This window comes from Pezoporus wallicus, unplaced genomic scaffold, assembly GCF_028554395.1.
Source record: "Pezoporus wallicus isolate ANWC-B61680 ecotype Strahan unplaced genomic scaffold, APGP_CSIRO_Pwel_v1 contig_1438, whole genome shotgun sequence".
Lineage (NCBI taxonomy): Eukaryota > Metazoa > Chordata > Aves > Psittaciformes > Psittacidae > Pezoporus > Pezoporus wallicus.
The window spans coordinates 3,733,405-3,753,280 of NW_026638681.1; the positions used below are offsets into that span (position 1 = coordinate 3,733,405).

At 35.8% G+C, this 19,876-nt stretch overlaps 1 protein-coding gene across 5 annotated transcripts in view; it reads right to left on the bottom strand.

Annotated features, from left to right (window-relative positions):
- Nucleotides 1-19,876, bottom strand: part of GK (glycerol kinase) — a 46,830-nt gene that overhangs the window by 12,180 nt on the left and 14,774 nt on the right. For 2 of the 5 annotated variants that reach the window (XM_057411818.1, XM_057411817.1), the window contains exons 8-19: nucleotides 18,963-19,029; nucleotides 17,871-17,888; nucleotides 16,838-16,873; nucleotides 15,575-15,642; nucleotides 14,197-14,239; nucleotides 13,446-13,526; nucleotides 11,482-11,560; nucleotides 10,310-10,406; nucleotides 8,621-8,705; nucleotides 5,586-5,706; nucleotides 4,495-4,638; nucleotides 3,457-3,537 (exon numbers count right to left, since the gene is read on the bottom strand). In XM_057411818.1, the coding sequence (XP_057267801.1) occupies nucleotides 3,457-3,537; nucleotides 4,495-4,638; nucleotides 5,586-5,706; nucleotides 8,621-8,705; nucleotides 10,310-10,406; nucleotides 11,482-11,560; nucleotides 13,446-13,526; nucleotides 14,197-14,239; nucleotides 15,575-15,642; nucleotides 16,838-16,873; nucleotides 17,871-17,888; nucleotides 18,963-19,029 (920 nt within the window). Of the gene's footprint in view, nucleotides 1-80; nucleotides 152-2,098; nucleotides 2,186-3,456; nucleotides 3,538-4,494; nucleotides 4,639-5,585; nucleotides 5,707-8,620; nucleotides 8,706-10,309; nucleotides 10,407-11,481; nucleotides 11,561-13,445; nucleotides 13,527-14,196; nucleotides 14,240-15,574; nucleotides 15,643-16,837; nucleotides 16,874-17,870; nucleotides 17,889-18,962; nucleotides 19,030-19,876 lie in introns of all 5 variants that reach the window. The other 3 variants (XM_057411813.1, XM_057411815.1, XM_057411814.1) reach the window with 3 other exon arrangements.

Genomic DNA, 19,876 nt, shown 5'->3' on the forward strand with positions numbered 1-19,876 from the left:
TTTCAGTAACTGTTAAATCATGCCGCTGCCCTACAGAGACACGCTCAACAACAACAGCACTGTTGCCATGCAAGACTTACTGCTGTTTCAGCACATGAAGGATGAATTCAATCCTCAGTAGGTTCAATCCTCAAACCTACTAAACTGATGACTGCGTTGGAGATCCAGTGTTTCATTAAAAGATAAAAAAATAACAAATTAATTAATGGCGCTCCTGTAGCGAATTAGAAGGCAAGCCTGGTCAGCTAGATCCAGCTTTTAAAAGCAAAAGGATATTTACCAGAGCAGGGGAAACAGCCCTGCTCCAACCAGCAACACAAATTCTGTTTATCATGTTCTACCCTAAGACACAGCTGAGCAAAACTACAACCTCTACACAGCATCACTGGTGGTATTCCTTTTTAGACATAATTTTTAAAACAATTCAGAGCTGGAAATTTCTGGCAACTTCTCCTGTCCCCAAGCTTACCATGTAAATAATATAGCAATATACTGGTATATAAAGTAACTGTAGTGGTGTATATAATAATTATATATATACATCTTTTATCAATTTACTGTTATTAAGTTACTGTTATCTGAACACATCTGCAAAAATGGGTTCTGAAGGCTAGAGTGACTTGATATGAGTATGGCTTCCACTTGTGAGTCAGAAAGGCGTTGATCAGCTCAGGGAAGGGAGAAAAAACAAAAGTTTATGCATTCCAGCAGTTCAAGTTTAGATATTTATATGCAGGTTACTGATTAATTGTTTTAAAAAAGCAATAAACTCAGAATTTAAATTGCTTATCTGCCCACTTAACATTGAACTTATTATTTTAGGTATCCTCCATGTGGTGAAGACCCTGACCTCGAATTAATATTCAAACTGCTGAGTTCAGCTTGTTAAAAATTTACCCACTATTCACAGCTGGTTTTATTTTATTTTTCATAATCAGACTGTTCTCATTCACAGACACATTCCACAGTTAGTAAATCAATGTCAATCCATTTGTTCAGCTTGATTTTTGCCTAGCATTTGTTTAGTTTGTTTTTAGTTCTCCTACAAGCTCAGACAGTCTCTTCCATGCAAGAAAAATGACAATTGAACAGTTAATTCAGGCTGAATGCATAGAAACAAAATACAAACACATCATCACAGGAGCATGCTAGAGTCCTCAATTGTCTGCTTAATTAACAGTCCCTCCACCCCATCCCGCCAAAACCGAAACAAAGAAATAAAACTAAACCACCCCCCCAAAAAGCTTACTAAGCAGCAACAATGACTATACTGTAAAATATTTTATTTGTAATGAAATTATGAAACACAACAACAAAAAACAAATGACGTCACCATATAAACTTCCTTTTCTTACCATAAGAATTTCTTAATGAAATATCTTACTTCTGGCATAAGTAACTAACACTGCCATCCATATTAAGAACTTTTAACATAAAACACATTAATAGGTTGAAGATGCATCTTCATTGCATATGCACACAGTTCCTTTCCCCAGTTTTGCAGATAGGCCTTTTAGGGTCTCTTCTGTTTACACAAATTGAATTAATTTATCCATCGAGAGCAAAGTACAAAAAGTATATTGTATAGATTTAGTAGATGAGGATTTCTAGCCATACAATAGTTTCAAGGGGATGAGAAAAATGAAAGAGGTACTTGAAGCCTTTCAAGGACAGAGGAGAAGTTTTCATTTTATTTGAACAAGAGCCTCAAAATGATTTTAAATGTTATGAGAAGAAATACAGGATAAAGGATGGAACCTTATTCTAACTGCAGTGCACACTGTAATTCAGGCAGTGCAAAACTCTGCTCCAACCTATACGCCTTTTATAAACTGTACGGTCCACATAGCTAGACAAACGGAAGGAAGAGTTCAAGGTTTCATGTGCATCAACAGCTAAGAATTTCATGGCACATGAGGATGAATTTGGCATTCCCTTGGTTCCCGTAGGTATCTACTTCACACCCTCAAACACTCGTGTGCATGAACAACAAAAAGCATCATTTTTGCTAAAAATAAATAGATGGAATACAAAAACCCCCAACACTTGATCTAGTGTAGATAGCTTTTAAAAGGTTCTAGTTCAAACAATAACTAACCTGAGATGTACTTTGCTCCGATTAACATTATCATGCTACTCATAATATAAAGACCCAAAGGCAGACTAGAGAAGATACTACTGTCACCTGATGTCATCCAGGGTAGGGTGTATCCAGTCAAGCAAATCAAAAGAGAAATATATATACATAAATTGCAATGTATGTGTTAGAAATCATACGAACAGCAAAACGTAATAAATGTAGTGACATTTGCAGAAAAACTAAAAAGGATTATTTATACTCCCCACAATAACTCAAAACAGTCTCTCAGTATAAAAGTTGAAATCTAAATTCCATTGTTAGCACTACCTAGGTTGAGCCCATTTTAATAGTCTTCAATGTTCAATACTCTCAGCAAGCAGAAGACAGTTTCAAAGGAAGAACTAAGGAAAATAACATTTCCCATAGAGTTAAATGAAATGCTTAAGCCAACATATAGGATGGTGAAAGGAAAATTTTAGCTTTAGCTTTCAAGAATATAAGAAAGAGAATTCATGCAGCATGAGATCTTCATCTGTGGATTGTGGGGGGACTTTACATTTTGAGGATTCTTTACTTAACACTTTTCATTCTAACAGGTTTTCCAACAAAAGGGAAATTAAATTAAGATAAAGCCATAAATGATGTGTTGTAGGATGATTCAGGACAAAATCTTATCCTGAAATAGTGCTGAAATATAAATTCAAATTATAGATAATAGAAGACTGCAGGTTTTATTTAATTCAAACCTGGCAGATGAAAACCCTGTCTACTTCCAAAGAAAGAACTTGTTCAGTCCCTCAAAAGTGTTTGGTATATTCTCTGTGTGTGAATAACAGGACTATGCAATTTTTCACTTTATGACAACTTCTTGCTCTTAGGCCTTCTGGGGCAAACAGATTTTGATGTGGCTATCAATCCCTCCTTCCCACACAGCAAATAATAAAGGCAGGATATATCAAGAAAAATCACAGGATGAACCTTTTCTCCTTTGCAACACGATGATTTAGTGTAAGAAAGTTTACAGAATCCCTACACTGTCTTGGAATTGTGCTGCATCTCTCATTCTAGGTCACTTTTTTTTTCTTTTGTAAATCAGTGCCATTCTGCAAAATCTGTAGTTAGTCTTGATTTCATGTCCTCTGTTTTCAGAGCCCTACAAGATATTGCTTGTGCTCTCCTTTCAAGAAAAAGACCTACCTATCAATTTTCCTGCTTTGCTTGTGCAGTGGTTTTAAGTAGTAATTTTAAAATCACTGGAATAGTCCAAAAATACCATAGAGATGGTACGAACAGAAACAGCCACCAGAATGAAGATTAACTACCAAGGTTAATAGGCTAATTAAATAATACTTGACTAGCATTAATTTCTGGTTTACCATTTGAAGAAATGTCAGATGTCACCCAGTCCATAGATTTCATCACAGCTTTCTTCCATCTGGCAAAGCGAAACTCACTTTCTGAAATTGAGAAATCAGCAAACAGAAAAGCCTCTCAATGCATATAAATACAACTAGAAGTATTTAAGAATCAAAGACTACAATATTAGTTTTCCACTCTTTTGCACAGTATAGTTTGTCTGTATAGAACAATAATGAATAAAAAAACAAAAACAAAACAACCCAAAGCCCCCCAGTTATGTACAGTAAGGAGAAATAAACCTTAAAACCCATTATCTGCATTTTCACATTAAGAAGATTTACAAGTAGGACAAAATGAAGCAATTGCTATTCATGCAGAAGTCTTTCAGTGTTGAAAAAACTGTCTTGAAGTAGGGATTATAGCAGTAATGATAATCAATGATAAGACAAAATTCTGCACTAGAAGTTAAGAAATAATTTAAAAAGACAAAAATGCATTTGTCTTGCACACTGATTAATTATGTCAAGTACATGCTTTCCATCTCTAGAAGCACTTACGAACTGATGAAGAAGACAGTTAGCTAAAAAATAACGATTAATGTAGGCTTTTTAAAGCCAAAAGAAAAGTGTCCCACAACCAGTAAAAACTCACAGAGGTACAGGAGCTTTAGGAGACATCTTTCTCCATAAAAACCTTTCAAACCTTCAAAACCTTTAATTCTACTTGCTATAAATCAAAAGCTACTAACTCCAATGCCCAATGCCAAGCTTTTTCAAAATAAAGAAATAGAAAACCCCAACATATTCCCCTGTGGAGTTATGTTATTTTAATCATTTTGCAATCTTGATAGTCAATAAAGGGACATAACCGCAACTGAAACACACTTTTCTCTAAACTGAACACTACAAAAAAGCTCATCTTTAACATTTGTGAGGATATTCATATATAGCTGGTTTTGTATCAGTATGTTAGATTGTAACAAAGAAAAAAAACATGATCTGCTGGACACAGAACATGAAGTTTGTGACTTCTTAGGTAATATGAAAGGATTTTACCCTCTGGGTTGATCTGTGGCTCAAATCGTTCACATGTCACTGCTGTCAAATCTCCAGGATTCAGACTCCAAATTCCAACTCCTTCTGCAGCTCCTGCTGCCATAGCAGCTCCTAGAGCTGTTGTTTCAGGCATTGATGGCTTTACTGAAGTAAATCACAGAGAAAGGCATGAAGATTTTTAATGAAAGTCACCTTGATGACATTGAAACTAAAGATTTACATATGTATCTAGAACGATATAGCAGCTATATGCTTACTTTAAGTTTAGCAACTGCAAGCCTCATTTTATTACAATTCACACGGTTACGAGGCTAACTTCATCCAAAGTCGTCCAAGTCTTTGAAATATCTCAGATCACTACTTCATTTAAGACTGAATCATCCAATTGCCCATTTTCACAACACATGCAGGGCTGCTGACCTCAGCCATCAGTTTCCCTAGAGTGCTCCTGTTAAAAATACACTATCTTTTTATCTTCTCCCTCCCTTCTCAAAGCAGTGGTCACTGGCTGTTACCAGTCTTGTTCCCATGTTCTAGATATTGTGTTATTAAAAGCATATATATTAAGAAAAGGCATCTTAAAAGAGGCTACAAATTGCTGTATTACTAGCTTGTTTGCCTTCCACAGATATGACCATCCCACCCCCAAGAAGTCAATGTTAACTCTGTTCCATTAACTCCAGAACTGCCTGCTTCTCTGCTTAAGGCAGAGGGGATCCTTTAAAATCTGATTCTATTGATTGTATCATTTCATCTGCTATGAACTATGGCTCTGCACGGACAGCATGAGCCTTGTGTATTACATATTATTAAAGGCAAGCTATAATACTTCTAGAGTTAAAAACTTCCCCATGAAGTGTCTCACATTTATGCGTAACAGACAACACAATGGTTTTTTAAATTATTTTCTAGAAGCTGCATATGAGGCAGATTATTACATTTATGAAGCAAATTATCAGTCTTCAGTACAAAGATGAATAATATCCTGATGTTACTGTGCAATGTCCTAATGTGCAGTGACATATTAGCCATGACATATCAATGTTTTTTTCAGCTTTAAAAAGTGAATAGGAGTTGTAATTTCATCTTACCTACTGGAATACAGAGAATGTCTGATTGGAGTTGCATGAGGACTTTATTATTGGTCATTCCTCCGTCTACCTGTAACTGATTTAGTGGTACCCCACAGTCCTTGTTTATGGCATCTAAAAGCTTGAGTAAAAGTAATATATGTTATTATTTAATTGCAGAGAAATCTATGATACCCTCTGAGTGTAAAATACTGATAATTCAGCATTTGCTGAAGGGTGTTAAGTAGACAATTCCTCTCCCCTATAGATCAAAAGGGCAAAAAGAGGTAGTGATGATACAGTTTTGCTTAATGTACAGCAAATGCATTCTGTGTATTACAGAAGTCCTAATGTATGAGATGTTTCTCCTCTGATCCTCTATATCTACCCAATGTGCTGCTTATATGGTCTGAGAAGAAAAACTTTGAAGAAAAGCTGATGACAACTACATTTATCAAAGCTAACAAAGGAGAAAGTAATACTAAATGCAGTCCTTTAGCTGATTGCAGTTTGTCTAAATACTTTATCTAATTTGGTGCATTAAAGAGTTGAAAAACTAAAATGTTTGAACTGGCAATCTGGAAGACATTCAATAGGAACCGCTGAATGTTGAACTGTTTTGACAGAGCAGCCTCTTGAAATATTTTCAATTAGTTGCTGAAAATTGAGAATCTTACATTACACAAGATAGACTGCAACTGTTGGTTTAATTTTTTGGTAAAATAATGTTTCCTTCTTTTGGGCACAATGGATAGCTGAAAATACATGAAAATTGTTAAAGTCTTTGCAAGGGAAAAGTAATTAAGAGTGGAGTATTTTTAAAAAAGAACCAAAAAATTGTTAGGTAGTAAAAACTATACAGAGATGAGTTGTCCAGACTCTATCCATTCCAGAAAGTAAGTTAGCAAGGTCCCTTACCAGAAAATCTTTAAAGGAACTAAAAGAACTGCCACAAGATAAATAATGGTTAAAAATCAGAAGCCTAAGGCCAGTTTTCATGGTGGAGGCATCTGTCCATGGGCCTGCACTGTTCAATAAATTAGAAATAACCTGGAAAAGACAATTCACAGCACAGCAGCAAAGTCTGCTGGCAGTACTAAGCTAATCATGCTCCCTGTCACTGATTCCCTTCACATGTATGATTTCATATTTGTCTAGCCTGATTTTGCCTGCCTTTTTTAACATTCAAAACATCATTAGCCCCTCATAATCTCAGCTTTACATACATATAGTATTGGAGGTTCTGGCTTTGGTTACCACTGTGCAAAAGCATGTTGAATCATACTATGCACTCAATATAGATTAAAAAGAAAGAAAAGAATGCTAGAAATCAGGAAGGGATGAAACAACAAAACAAATCATGATCATGCTGCTGCTGTTTCTTTTGTAATGAAGTAGGATGAAGACTATGGTATCCACTTATGTAAGTTTTTTCTAATGACAGCATTGTACAGCTCTTAGAACTGAAAAATTGCTTGTTTTTCCATAATGCATTCTGTAATTAAAAAATGTAACAAGTGTCATCTGTCTGCACAAGGAAGAAGCTTTCTGGATAACAAGAAAAAGAGACTTGGAAGAATTGGATGGCACAATAAAACAATCGAGAACTGCAATGAACATGAAATTTGAGGGTTTTCCTCAAGGATACAAAGGATTTCCATTTTAACCGGAATTAAAACAAAACCCTTTGTCTCTGACAAGACAGAACTAACAATACATTTCTGAAAAATGTACATATATTTTATTTGTGTCACTAGGACTGAATTTGTTAATTTAAGTGTGTCCAGAGACCTGCTCAGGCACTCCTGTCATTGTGATAAAAGTACATTGACTAAAGTATGAGGAAGTATTAGGTCTGTTCAAACAGTTAATGTCACCCTCAGCCAGTCAGCTTTATTCCCCTCCCTCCTACTCCCAGTGACATGCCCGGTCTCTTGTTCCGACATTTGCTGCTCTCCTCTGCAAGGCAGCTGAGACCAGTAATCCAGCAGAAAAACAGCCCAGCAGAAATAGGGATCATTTCTGCTGGAAAGTTCACTGAGCTGTCACATGAGAGGGAATGAATGAGAGGAGGGACAAGGAAAGGGAGGAGAACGCAACAAAACAGACTATCAGTTCAGTTTACTGTAACTTTACCCTGACTTATACCACCAAACTCCTTCACAACTTTCTGAGTACTCAGAGGTTGTTAGCACAGCTTAAAAAGCAGACATTTAGGTGAAACTTCTGGCTTTTTCCACATGAGTACTTTTTACTCTATGTCACTACAGAAACAGCAAGCTGCTTTCCTCCTCTCACACAGTGTTAGCTGAGTGTTACTTTAAAAACTTGGTATGTTTAAATAACAGCAGGTTAAAAACATGCAATGAAATTCAGGTTTGACTGTTACCCTTTAGGGTCAAGGGATTTCTCCTGTGTTTGACTGGAATACAGGAAGTGTAAATTGATAGTAGATGGTGATATAAAGATTCTAATGATCAGAACACACTGATATCAAACCCTTTGATTCAGTTGGAGGATTTATTTCTTCCGTGACAATTTAGGTTTGCTGTTGCAGAATGCCTGCTAAGGCAATGCAAGATGTAACAGGTATGAAGTGAATCCAGATTTCCATTGGTATGTGTGCTGCTGTCTTGCTTTAACTTATTTTTGTTATTGTATGCCAGAAGCAACGTAAGCCATCTCCGTCACAGCAAACAATATAAAATGTAGTCTTTTACATTAATGTGACTTCTTAGTTATGGCACTGGCCTTGTCATTTTAATGTTTCTATGTTCTACTTCTCAAAATATTTGCAAAGTAGAATCACCTTAAGTGCTGAAAAATAGCAGCATTGCCACCCCAAAATAATGCACCACCCAACTACACCACAGAATAAGACCACAGAACAATTTTTCAACATCAGCACCACGTAAAGAGAAGACTAGCATCCAAGTACAATATAAAGCATATGATTAATCTTCATTAAATGTTTTCAATCCTCTCTCTTCCTGAAGAACTATAGTTGCTGTTAACACACTAATTTACAATGCATTTAGGACCCAATTTGCCTTTACCTCTCGTGTTTGAAAGCAAACCGCTTCTAGCGCAGCGAAGGCAATGTGGTTTTTATTTGTAAACTGAGTAAGGCCACAGATAATACTGTTGAGAAAAAAAAAAAAACAACAACCAGTTAGGACATACTTCTTCTCCAGACATATATCATTACTTCAGGTCTAGGTCTTCTAATTCAAAGCTCATTCAGTTCTATCGTATGAGCACTACTTCTTAATATTAGCAAGCTTGTTTATCTTTAATCAAAAATCTCATCACTATTTTCCTGACAAATGTGTTCAGTGGCCAATCAATACAACTGCCATAAATTAATTTTTTTTTGCCAATCTACATGCAGATAAGTGCATATTCACCTATACACACACAAATTCTAGTCTTGAATGATCACTGCTGATTTTTCTTTAAAAAATGATACCACCTATGACTAAAATCTTCATAAATTATCTAGAGTTTTCAGTTCTTACGGAAAAGCCTAGCTGCGTCACTGCTGTGCTCTAAATGCTTAAAATTGTTTTCAGATCTATTCTGATCAGTAGTTGACTTTGCACTTTCAAAGAGATTTTTGGATACAAAAATAATCTAACCATAAATATCCTGAATTCTTTCAATGTACTCTGAACCACAAAGCAAATAATTATCCTTTTAGTCTGTTTCAACATCTGAGGAATAATAGTGTACTACACAGAAATGCTGCTACATTTGGTGTGGGATAGATATAAGCTCAAATATATTAAAGGACATTTTTAGTTGTCATTCCAAAGATCAGGTTTTAACAGTTGAACAGTTAAGCACTTGATCTAAAAAACTGTAAAAAAGCTAACTCAAAAGATTTTTTTATTTCTTATGTACAAAAAAGGATCTAAATTAGAAAGATACAACTACTCTAAACCCTCAGAACTTGATATTATTTAAGATTTCTTTTCTCATTTTAGGAAAGTTATTTTCTGTTTAGATTTGTTATGCTGTGACTTCCAAGCTCACAATAGCAGAAAAGACAAATAGAATTGTTTGAACTAGTAGATCTAACTAGTACCAGGTAGTTAAATCTTAACTACAGGAAAGGGACTAGAAGGAAAGGAGAAAAGAGTGTTCAACAGACTGGAAAGAAAGCTGGAGAAGGAGAGGGAGGAGAAATGGGGAGGAGTTAAGTAGCCAGTATCATTTGTGATAGTGAATGCAGCCATGGGCCATGGGAAACTGAGCTCAAAAAAATTCATCAGAACTAAATTCTTCACTTTCTGCTTTTTTTTTTGCCTGAGAGCTCACAGGTATGCAGACCCCCTCTTGCTCTTTACTGAGATAACTATCCTTTCAGAAACAGAAACGCATGTGGAAAAAAAAGCTGGCCTCATTAGTGGCAAGAATGATCAACTATCTTGTACTTATCCTGTAAAACACACAACCTAGCCCAAATGTTTTCCCTGCTCACCTCCCCAGTTTTTTTTTGGATGCGGGGAGAGGAGAGTGAGTAGCTGAACTAGCTGATCCTTTTTCTTCTAGTAGCAGCTGCTATTTTGAACTGGTTAAATACAAAAGAGAAACATGGTAGTTCCTTGAAGATACCACAGAGAATGATGTATCATGACACATCACAGGAACAAAAATAACAATTTCATATACCTGGAAGGACTAGTGAAAGTATTTGTAAAATTCAATCTCCCTGCAAACACAGTGCTTAGTCAGATTCTTACCCCCTTGCACTGGGTTCCCAGTATGGTGCATATAGTCCTGAAAATGCTGGCACAAAGTAGCAGCCATAAGAAGTCCCCACTTCTGCAGCCAGTTTTTCTAATGCACACACACAAACAGTCTTCATTTAGCTTTTTGCAACTGTACCAGCACTTAAATACGACACTTGAGGGTGTTATTAGTTACATAGGGAAAATACTCAGAATATGACAGGCAGCTACAAGAATAATAAAGCCACATGCAATTAGAAAATACAACTAATTCTGGCACTCTGCTTTTTATTGACTAGTTGTCCATTTGTAACAATGTGAATGGAAGATGGAGCACAGGAAGTTGTGGGAAATGTAAAATGAAAAATCAAAACTGAAAACCAAAATTGTGTACTCAATATTCTGACATAGATTCTGTGTGGTTTTCAAAGGGCATCATCTGGGTAACGAATGCAACCTTCAGAGCAGTGCAAATGGTCACACTTTACTTGCATCTAAGTCAAGGCAAGCAGCTGAAACTGGATCAAGACCAAAGGGAGTTAAGAACTAAATTCTCACTAATTTCAAATGGATTTAGAGTTCTAAATTCTCAGCGTACATATATAATCACAAGTCTAGCTACAAGGAAATCTGAAGCTTCTTAATATCTGAATAATAACTTTGGATATCTGAACTCCCCAATATTAAAATATTTTTAAGTTTAAAAAATGACATTAAAACATTTAGATCTGAAGAGGATGTAATGCTAATATGCAGCTCCTTCCTATAAGAAGAAAGGAAAATGTTTTTTTCTGCTTTTTAAAATTTATTCTGTTTGCAATGATCAGAGAAACATAGCAATAAAGAAGAAGTAGGAAAATTTATTCAAAACTTCTTTCAAAAGCAATTGCTTTTTAATCCTAAGTCTCATAAATCAGTCACTTCCAAACTGCTACACCTGCATACTTTCCTTTTTCAAAGTCTGATATAGTCCTAGTTTCTATGTCATGCTCCAGGTTTTTCAGTTGAGCTCAAGCAGAAAACATTAGTTACCCAAATGTTAAAGGATTAATGTATTCTTAGCCAAAATGGATTATCATCCTCTACAATTCCTTTAAGTAGCAGCTTTGCAAACATTCCAGACATCAAGAAATATGAAAAATTTAAGAACTTAAAACTTTAAGCTCCAAATTGTGAATACTTACCAACTTCCTGTGAAGTTTTAAGGATACCTAGATTGTCCCTCAGCCAACGAACAACAGCACCAGCTATTGCAACAGATCCCTGAAAGAAACAAAATCACTACATTAGGAGATGACAACTGATAGTTTCCTGTTCCTTTTTACAAGACTGGAGATGAAAGGTAGCTGTGGTCTCCAGCTGCAGGTTCAGCACTCCAAGAATGCTCACAACCAAACCGCAAGTTTCTTGACAGCTGGAGACTGCCATATAAAACTGGCAGCCTGTTACACAGGCTTCATGCAGTAAATGGTATATATTGCATGATTTTTGCTATGGGGGCAGTTACCATGACATTTCCTAAGCAGACTTCTTTTCTGTCTAATTTAGGTCTTCTCCTGAACATACCATTATGAGGTCCAGTAGCCTCATCCTTCTTTTTCTGACAAATTAAGATTTTTATGCTTTGATTTGAAAATACAAGACAGATTATGTCTAGAACTTAAATACAAATGACGAGACAGAAATGTAGGTACTTGTATGGGCCAGCAAAACCGCTCTGTTGCCTCAGCGAACAGCCCTGAATGGTTCCATCACTTTACAGATAAAAGGCATAGCTCCCATCTCATTCCAAAGTCCAAATGGTTTTCTCTACAAGACAGTCTCAAATCTACTAGACTAACCTTCAAGTAAAATGGAGCGGCATCATATTTTCATCTAAAGCCACTGTGAAGAAAGAGTAGAAGTGTTTTCTAACCAGCTAACTATTACAATTACAAGATATGGCTTTGATGAAAAGGCTGAATCCACATTTTTTGCCCAGGTGTAGTATCTAAACCAGCAGATTGTAGATGATTCTAGCATGGATACAGGAGAAAAGATGCTTAATATCTTCTGCTGAAGCCATTTCTTCAGACAGCAACATTAGAGACTTGGGGATGAGGAAGAAGCAAAGTACACATGCTCATGTTTCAGCATGCAGAAATACAAATCACTCTCGGGACGGTTTCAGTTACTGCTTTAAGAATATGTGTTAAAAATAAAACAAACCTCTCATACCCCCGCACAAAATGAAAACCCCAAAGTTTGTCAGAAGATGGCAAATGCAAGATCAGCTTTCCTTAAGAAAGGAAAAGGAAAGGTATACAGGCTCCTATGTCTTAGAAAAGTACTGTAAGCCACAAACTGTTCTCCCGAAGAAGAAAATCCTGCGTGTCTGTCTGTTTCACATGGAAAATGTAGGCTTTGTACAAAAGCTTAATGCCAGCAGAGAATACAGTATGCATGTTTTGAGAATAACTATTAGATCAAGCCCACTAAGCAACACAGACGGAAGAGTTCTGTTATTCCCAATGAAGGTTTGGTGGCAAATAGGTACTTAGCTGATCTGTGCTTCAGAAACGGAGCTTTAGAGCAATGAATCCTGAAATTAAAGTAAAAATCCAATTTTCTACAGGATTTGGATGCCCTCAGGGTTGTGTGGAGAACTGAAGAACTACATTCTGGAAGTAGGTACTTAAGTCTCAGTAGGTAAAAAAGCTCAATTTTTAGAGGCTTCTTGCCCCAGAAATTTGATTTAGATTTTTAAAAGTTAGAAGTAAAATCCATTAGAATGATATAAAAACCAAAGATATTTAGTTATGACTTTTATTATGAGAGGAACACTAGTACTTTTCCCCCTCTTTTTAAAGCCTACTTCTAATATAAGATTTTTTGTTTCATTTATTTACATTTATTACACATTTAAAAGACCATGTAACATGAAAAAAGTTTTAGCAATCATGCCCTGAAAATATAAGTGATGCAATGTAGAAATATTTTTATTAGATTACATGATACAGATTGGAGATAAGGCTAACCAAAACCAAGCCTTGAGGCACACAAGCTAAAACAATTATTTTTATTTCCATGCAACTGAAGATAACATAAGATACTAGAGAAGTAAACAAGAACATGTATCACTACAAAAAAGAATAATTACTGGACTTACCTCTAGTGCATAACAAACAGGTTTGTCTCTGCCCAGTTTGTAAGCTATTGTGGTTAGAAGACCATGCTCAGAAAATACAGACTAAACGGGGAAGGGGGAAAGAAAAGGAAAAGTATGAACAGAGGCAGAAAATAGTTAAATAAAAATATCCAAATTATAATAAATGAGACAAATTATAAAAAACAATAAACAAAAAAAAATAGGGAAGGTTTAAATGATGTAAATTATCAGCCACTCTAAACGAACATCTAAGATAGATCCCTCAGATTACTCTCATTTCTGTAAACTGCCTTAGATCTTTCTAGCCTCCTCATAATAAAGAATCGGGGTCTTTAGAAGGAGACGTGAATGAGAACTAAGCCAAAGCTTTCCATTATTTATTCAACTGCAAAGAAACAATGGGACAAAATGAATGGAAGAAATAAAAAAGCCAACACAAGGAGAAAAGCATGTGGTTGAGTAACAAAACACTCAGCACTTCTGGGTGATATTAAGGAACATATCCAAGGAAAAAACAAGAAACTTGTTATGAAAAGGTGTTTTTTTTTGAAACTAAAGGAGCTAGGAAACGGAGTCTTACTGAAACACCTTGAATAAATTATTCCTTTCTATTCTTTCAGATTTCAGTATACGCTTTTCCTTATCTCTAGCAATATAAGTGTTTTTAATAAGAAAGGCTAATACACAGTTGCGTTCCAGAGCTTAAATAAAGATTGTAAAATAATAAGTGAACTAAAAAAATTCAACTGACCTTCTGACCTGTATTGCACAACAAGAAACATCCTGTTCCATACCTAGCACGAAAGCAAAGACAAGTTAAAACCAGGATGTTTAAAGGATAACCTGTTACTGTAATTCATGAATCTGCAACTCCCCTTTGTACAGTCAAGACACCACTTTTTGCCTCTTGACAGTTATGTTACCATTAACTGATGATAAAATAATTCTCAAAAAGTTGATTTAAATGCAGTCTGCAGCTGAAAAATCCAGTCCCAAGTCTCTCTGCGACTATTTCTTGAATAATACTTTATCAAGGATTAGTACAGCTGCAAATGTGAGAATTCCTCTTTGGTGGCAGTGTTTACCGACTTCAGTTTAAGATGATTATGAAAGCTACTTCATAAAATAAATATTTCACAATACTAAATTCAAGCTTTTAAAGGGAAAAATTAAAGAAATTTTGTTCCTGTCATTCAAAGACCACATCACTTATGTGTATACACATACATATAAGGACACAAAGTAATAAAATTTAATTACTCATAATCCACTGTAATTTATTCTAAGAAATTACTAGTTCCCTACCTTCCTAATACCCTGAAAATTAATAGCTTAAAATAGTATTGAGATAGTCTTCAGTTATATTTGGAAAGAAAAATGGTAAAGCAATAACATAAACAGGTTAACCCTCCCCCCCCAAATCTTGCTTTTAGCATTTTGTTTAGCTGTATGGGTGGGGTTTTGTTTTGTTGCTGTTGGTTTGTTTTTTTTTTTTCTCAAAAGGTCTCTCACATTATAAAAGTGTTTCTTATAAAAATACTTTGTGACAGCATTATTTAGAACCATGTTTGTTTTACTAACATACAAGGCCAGTAGCCATTACATTGGTGTATAAATATAAAAGATAAAGTGAAGGTTTATTAGCAATAAGTATAGATTGATGTGCAATTAAATCTGTGAAAGTGCCATACTGTGTATGTACCTACATGCTCAGTTAAGCACATGGCTGTAAATGGAGCAGTAAGTCATTTAATCAGAGCTTCTACTCAAATGAATGTTTGATTACACCAGTTGCCTGATTTAACTGACCATCTGTTTTAACCGAGGGACACTAAGAGGCTCTGAGCTAGAGACAGAAGCAAAACCAAGGAATGCAACTGAAATGAACCTTTCCTGTCTAGCAAGGATGAGGGGGTACGTGTCATGCAAGTCTATGCAATCTAACATACATGGCCACTATTTTATACAAAAGTCAGGACGTTCTTTACTTTGTAGGTCAATAGAGTCAAACAGTAGAGATGTAGTTACAGGGGAAACACAAAAGCATTTGGCAGTTAGCTTGAAAGGGAACACAGTATTAAACTCAAAACTAAACAGTGTGTTTATCTTCTACTTTCATAATAACTTACGTATTTTTTGCCTGCCCATCTTGAAAACACATTTGCCCAACAAGAGCAGCAGACTGGTCACCCAAGCACTGAAAAGAGAGGTTTGTGGGTTTTTTAGCAAATGTCTCCAACACTGATCACATGCGTGAAAAAGAACATGAACAGATGAACTTTAATCTACTAGGAGCACACAGGTAATTGGAAGTGAGGAGAAATCTGCAAAGATAACCTGTGCTTTCTACTATTCTTCCCTTTATAAGAACTGCAAATGAAATGTGTCATGCTACTTATCATAGAATCATAGAATAGTTAGGGTTGGAAAAGACCTTAAGGTCATCTAGTTCCAGCCTCTCTGCCATGGGCAGGGACACCTCACACTAAACCATGTCACCCAAGGCTCTGTCCAGCCTGGCCTTGAACACCGCCAGGGATAGAGCATTCACAATTTCCCTGGGCAGCCCATTCCAGTGCCTCACCACCCTCACAGTAAAGAACTGTATCCTTATATGTCATCTGAATTTCCCCTGTTTAAGTGCAGAGTAGAGGGGCAGGATCACCTCCTTTGACCTGCTGGTCACGCTCCTTTTGGTGCAGCCCAGGGTATGGTTGGCTTTCTGGGCTGCGAGCGCACACTGAAGCCAGCTCATGTTCATTTTCTCATCAACCAACACCCCCAAGTCCTTCTCTGCAGGGCTGCTCTGAATCTCTTCTTTGCCCAACCTGTAGCTGCGCCTGGGATTGCTCTGACTCAGGTGTAGAACCTTGCACTTGTCATGGTTAAACTTCATAAGGCTGGCATCAGCCCACCTTACAAGCATGTCGAAGCCCCTCTGGATGGCATTCGTTCTCTCCAGCATAAAACTTATGGTGAACAATTTAAAGAAATAAAAATAAAAATCTATTATCTTTGCGCATACTGTATTGAAAAAAGCTGAGAATCTGCTCAGCATTTCTAGATTATGTATATACTGAACTCTTTCTACATATAAAGCTGGGCTTCTTTCCATTTTGGAATGTTACTCAGAGATCCTAAGTTTGCAACAGCACTACACATATGCGTTAAAGCCATCAGCTGTATTTCCACAGCCAGACCATAACTTAATAATGAAGAATCTAATCAATTAATAATTCAACTTCAATAGTTTAGTTCATGATTAACATGAAGTAAAAAAATATCAACTTAATTTGTAGCAGGATTCCTCCATGTTAAAGCTTTTCCCAGTGATGATACGTTCATGCAGAAACAGGTTCTTATCCCAGAATCTGAATTGAAGTAGGACTTACCCCTGAAATTGGTACACCTGTCAAAGCTCCAGATTTCTGATTCACAAAGAGAGAAAGAAAAGCTCCAAATTAGCTTTCCATGATTACAGTTGAAGACAATGAAAAAGAAGCTAAACTTTTAATGCTCAAAGGAAAACAAAGAAGGGTCATGAAAGCAACATGGCTCAGCTCGGGTATGCAACGGACTTCAGCTTAATGCGGCTCATGACTATAACACTAAAAACCAGCAGGAAATTCACAGGTCTATCTAATGCCACCTCAACACTTCTTAACACAAATTTTGTTGAAATCTAAGTGGACAGAAAATTAGGTTCCGTGTCATCTGTGTAACCAGTGTCAAGTGTAAAATGCAAAAGTGCAAAATGGTATAGTGGACAAAAAAAAGTGGCTGTGATGACACACTAAGCAAAACCAGACACCTCATTTAACACAGCATTTTAAGTCTCATATAGAATTTGTGCAAACATTACCACATAGTTTTTTAATTATATTTTTGCAACGGATATCATCAGAAATTTATATCCTGACAATTTTTACCTTTTACTTTAACCTGTTTCTTTGTGCAATTGTGAAATCCATTTGCAGTGAAGCCATGCAGTGCATTTCCAATATGAAGCTTTTTCTTTAATTCTCATTTTTAATTAACTGGATTTAGGTAATTCAGTTTTTAAATGCATTAAAACCCCCTGCCTGAATCTGATACTTCATTATAACAGAATGAATGTTCGTTGACAGAATGGCCCATTTTTCTCATTTATAAAACAAGACATTTGATAGCCAGTAGCTGTATTTTTTACTTCAACATAAAAAGATATATTCAACAGCCTGCAAATTAAGGCAAAAGCATACATCAAGATTACATTTTAGAAACAACTTTGGCATGAACTCTAATTGTAGTATCTCAAATTTGGAAATATGTGCCAAATTTATTGGTCTGGGAAGTGTGCTTTTACTAATCCTGAAACCAGTGGACATGCATCTGAACAGAATGGATAAGATGTAGATGTTCATCCTAATGGAAGCCTCTACTCACCAGGCTAGGACAGATTTTCTACAGTCAGCAAAAGGAAGAAAAAAAAAATGGAAGGAAAGGGGAAGAGAAACAAAAGTTCACATTTAAAGTGACCAGCAATAGTGTTTCAGTTGCCAGGTTTCCATGCTGTTTCCATTTACCTCTCTCATTCAGCTTAACTTTCATCCTACCCTCACATTATTAACAGTCAACAATGACTTCTAGTGACATCTCCATTAACAGATTAGTAAACATACTTACATGCCAGGCAAGTTAGAATTATATTTTAAATAAAATTCACATAACTTCTCTTAATTATAAAATGCTCTTCTATGTTCTTCGTAAACAACAGAGCAAACTACCAAGAATACAAAATCGCAACATCCAGTTTATCTGATTCTGAAACAAATTAGATGCCAATGTATCAGACCAGTTGGTGCTGCATTAAAGTAAACTTGAAACCTCAGTCACTTGATAACAATGAATGATTTACTCCTGATATTCACAGCTGCACTGGAAAACTGTATGATTAGAAAAAAAGGATTAAAAAGACGTATTTCCAAATCATGTTTTGATTAAGTGCTATGTAAATATACACACAGGAAGTTTGTTTTTCAAACAAACAAATCTAAGGTGTTACTTGTGATTTTCCAGTTCACAAAAACTGACCAATCTTGCCCTTGGTTATGTGGAAATAAGATATCATACATCTTGTCCAGCCTTCCTAGATCATGAAGACTTCCATGATGTCTTTCATAATTTCTTTTCAGAAGTAAAAATACTTTGCTCTAATAACAACAATCTCATTCTTTCAATGTACTGATTAAACATAGCATTCTGAAAGGTACTTTTTAAATCAGTAAGTAACTGTAATAAAAAAATAAAACTTTTATCCTTACCAAAAACCTCTCCCATCTTGTTTTGTCTATTTGATACTTAGAAAACAAGAAATACTCAATTTAATATTATACAATAGATAACACACTAATCATAAATCAAACAATATTGGTCTAGAAAAAGCCATTAGTCTTAATCTATGTGAACTCTGACAAATCTATATTGATATAGTCATATTTTTACAAGATTAACTTCACACAACACAAGAAAACATACCATCAGGCCATAAATCTCAGAGGAGCTTCGTACTTTTGGGAGTATTTCCATAGGAATATCAAAGAACCTGAACACAGTACAAAATAATTTATATATATGTGGTCAGCACTAAAGCAGAAAGCATTTTGCATTTATTTTCTTAAATATGTTAAAACTTTAAAGAAAAAAAGAAAACCAAATGTAAAAGGAACTTTGACTTCTAGGATTTAATCCATCACTGTGTTTTTCCACTTGTTACAGTACATGATACTGAATTATGGAGTAATTATGGAGTAAACCAGTGGAGACCTCACAGCAGCCTTCCAGTATCTGAAGGGGGCCTATAGGGATGCTGGGGAGGGACTCTTCATTAGGGACTGTAGTGATAGGACAAGGGGGAATGGGTTAAAACTTAAACAGGGGAAATTCAGATGACATATAAGGATACAGTTCTTTACTGTAAGGGTGGTGAGGCATGGTAATGGATTGCCCAAGAAAGTTGTGAATGCTCCATCCCTGGCGGTGTTCAAGGCCAGGCTGGACAGAGCCTTGGGTGACATGGTTTAGTGTGAGGTGTCCCTGCCCATGGCAGAGAGGCTGGAACTAGATGACCTTAAGGTCTTTTCCAACCCTAACTATTCTATGATTCTATATATTTGAATATTTTGAAGACATATGCAAGTCTTTCATGTGGGAAGTCATTCCTCTTCCAGCAGTATCTTTATAATATTGTTAATAAATTTAAATTTAAAATAGTGACACTATCATTGTAAGCAACTTACAAATCTAATTAAGGTATAAAGAAACTATTAAATGTCATCATTTCCATGAACCAGTCTTCCACCTACAGAAAAAATCTGCTACTTTTAATTAATCTAGGCTGTTGCAATTTGGACATCTGGAGAACAATGAATCTTAACTACTAATGTAATTTA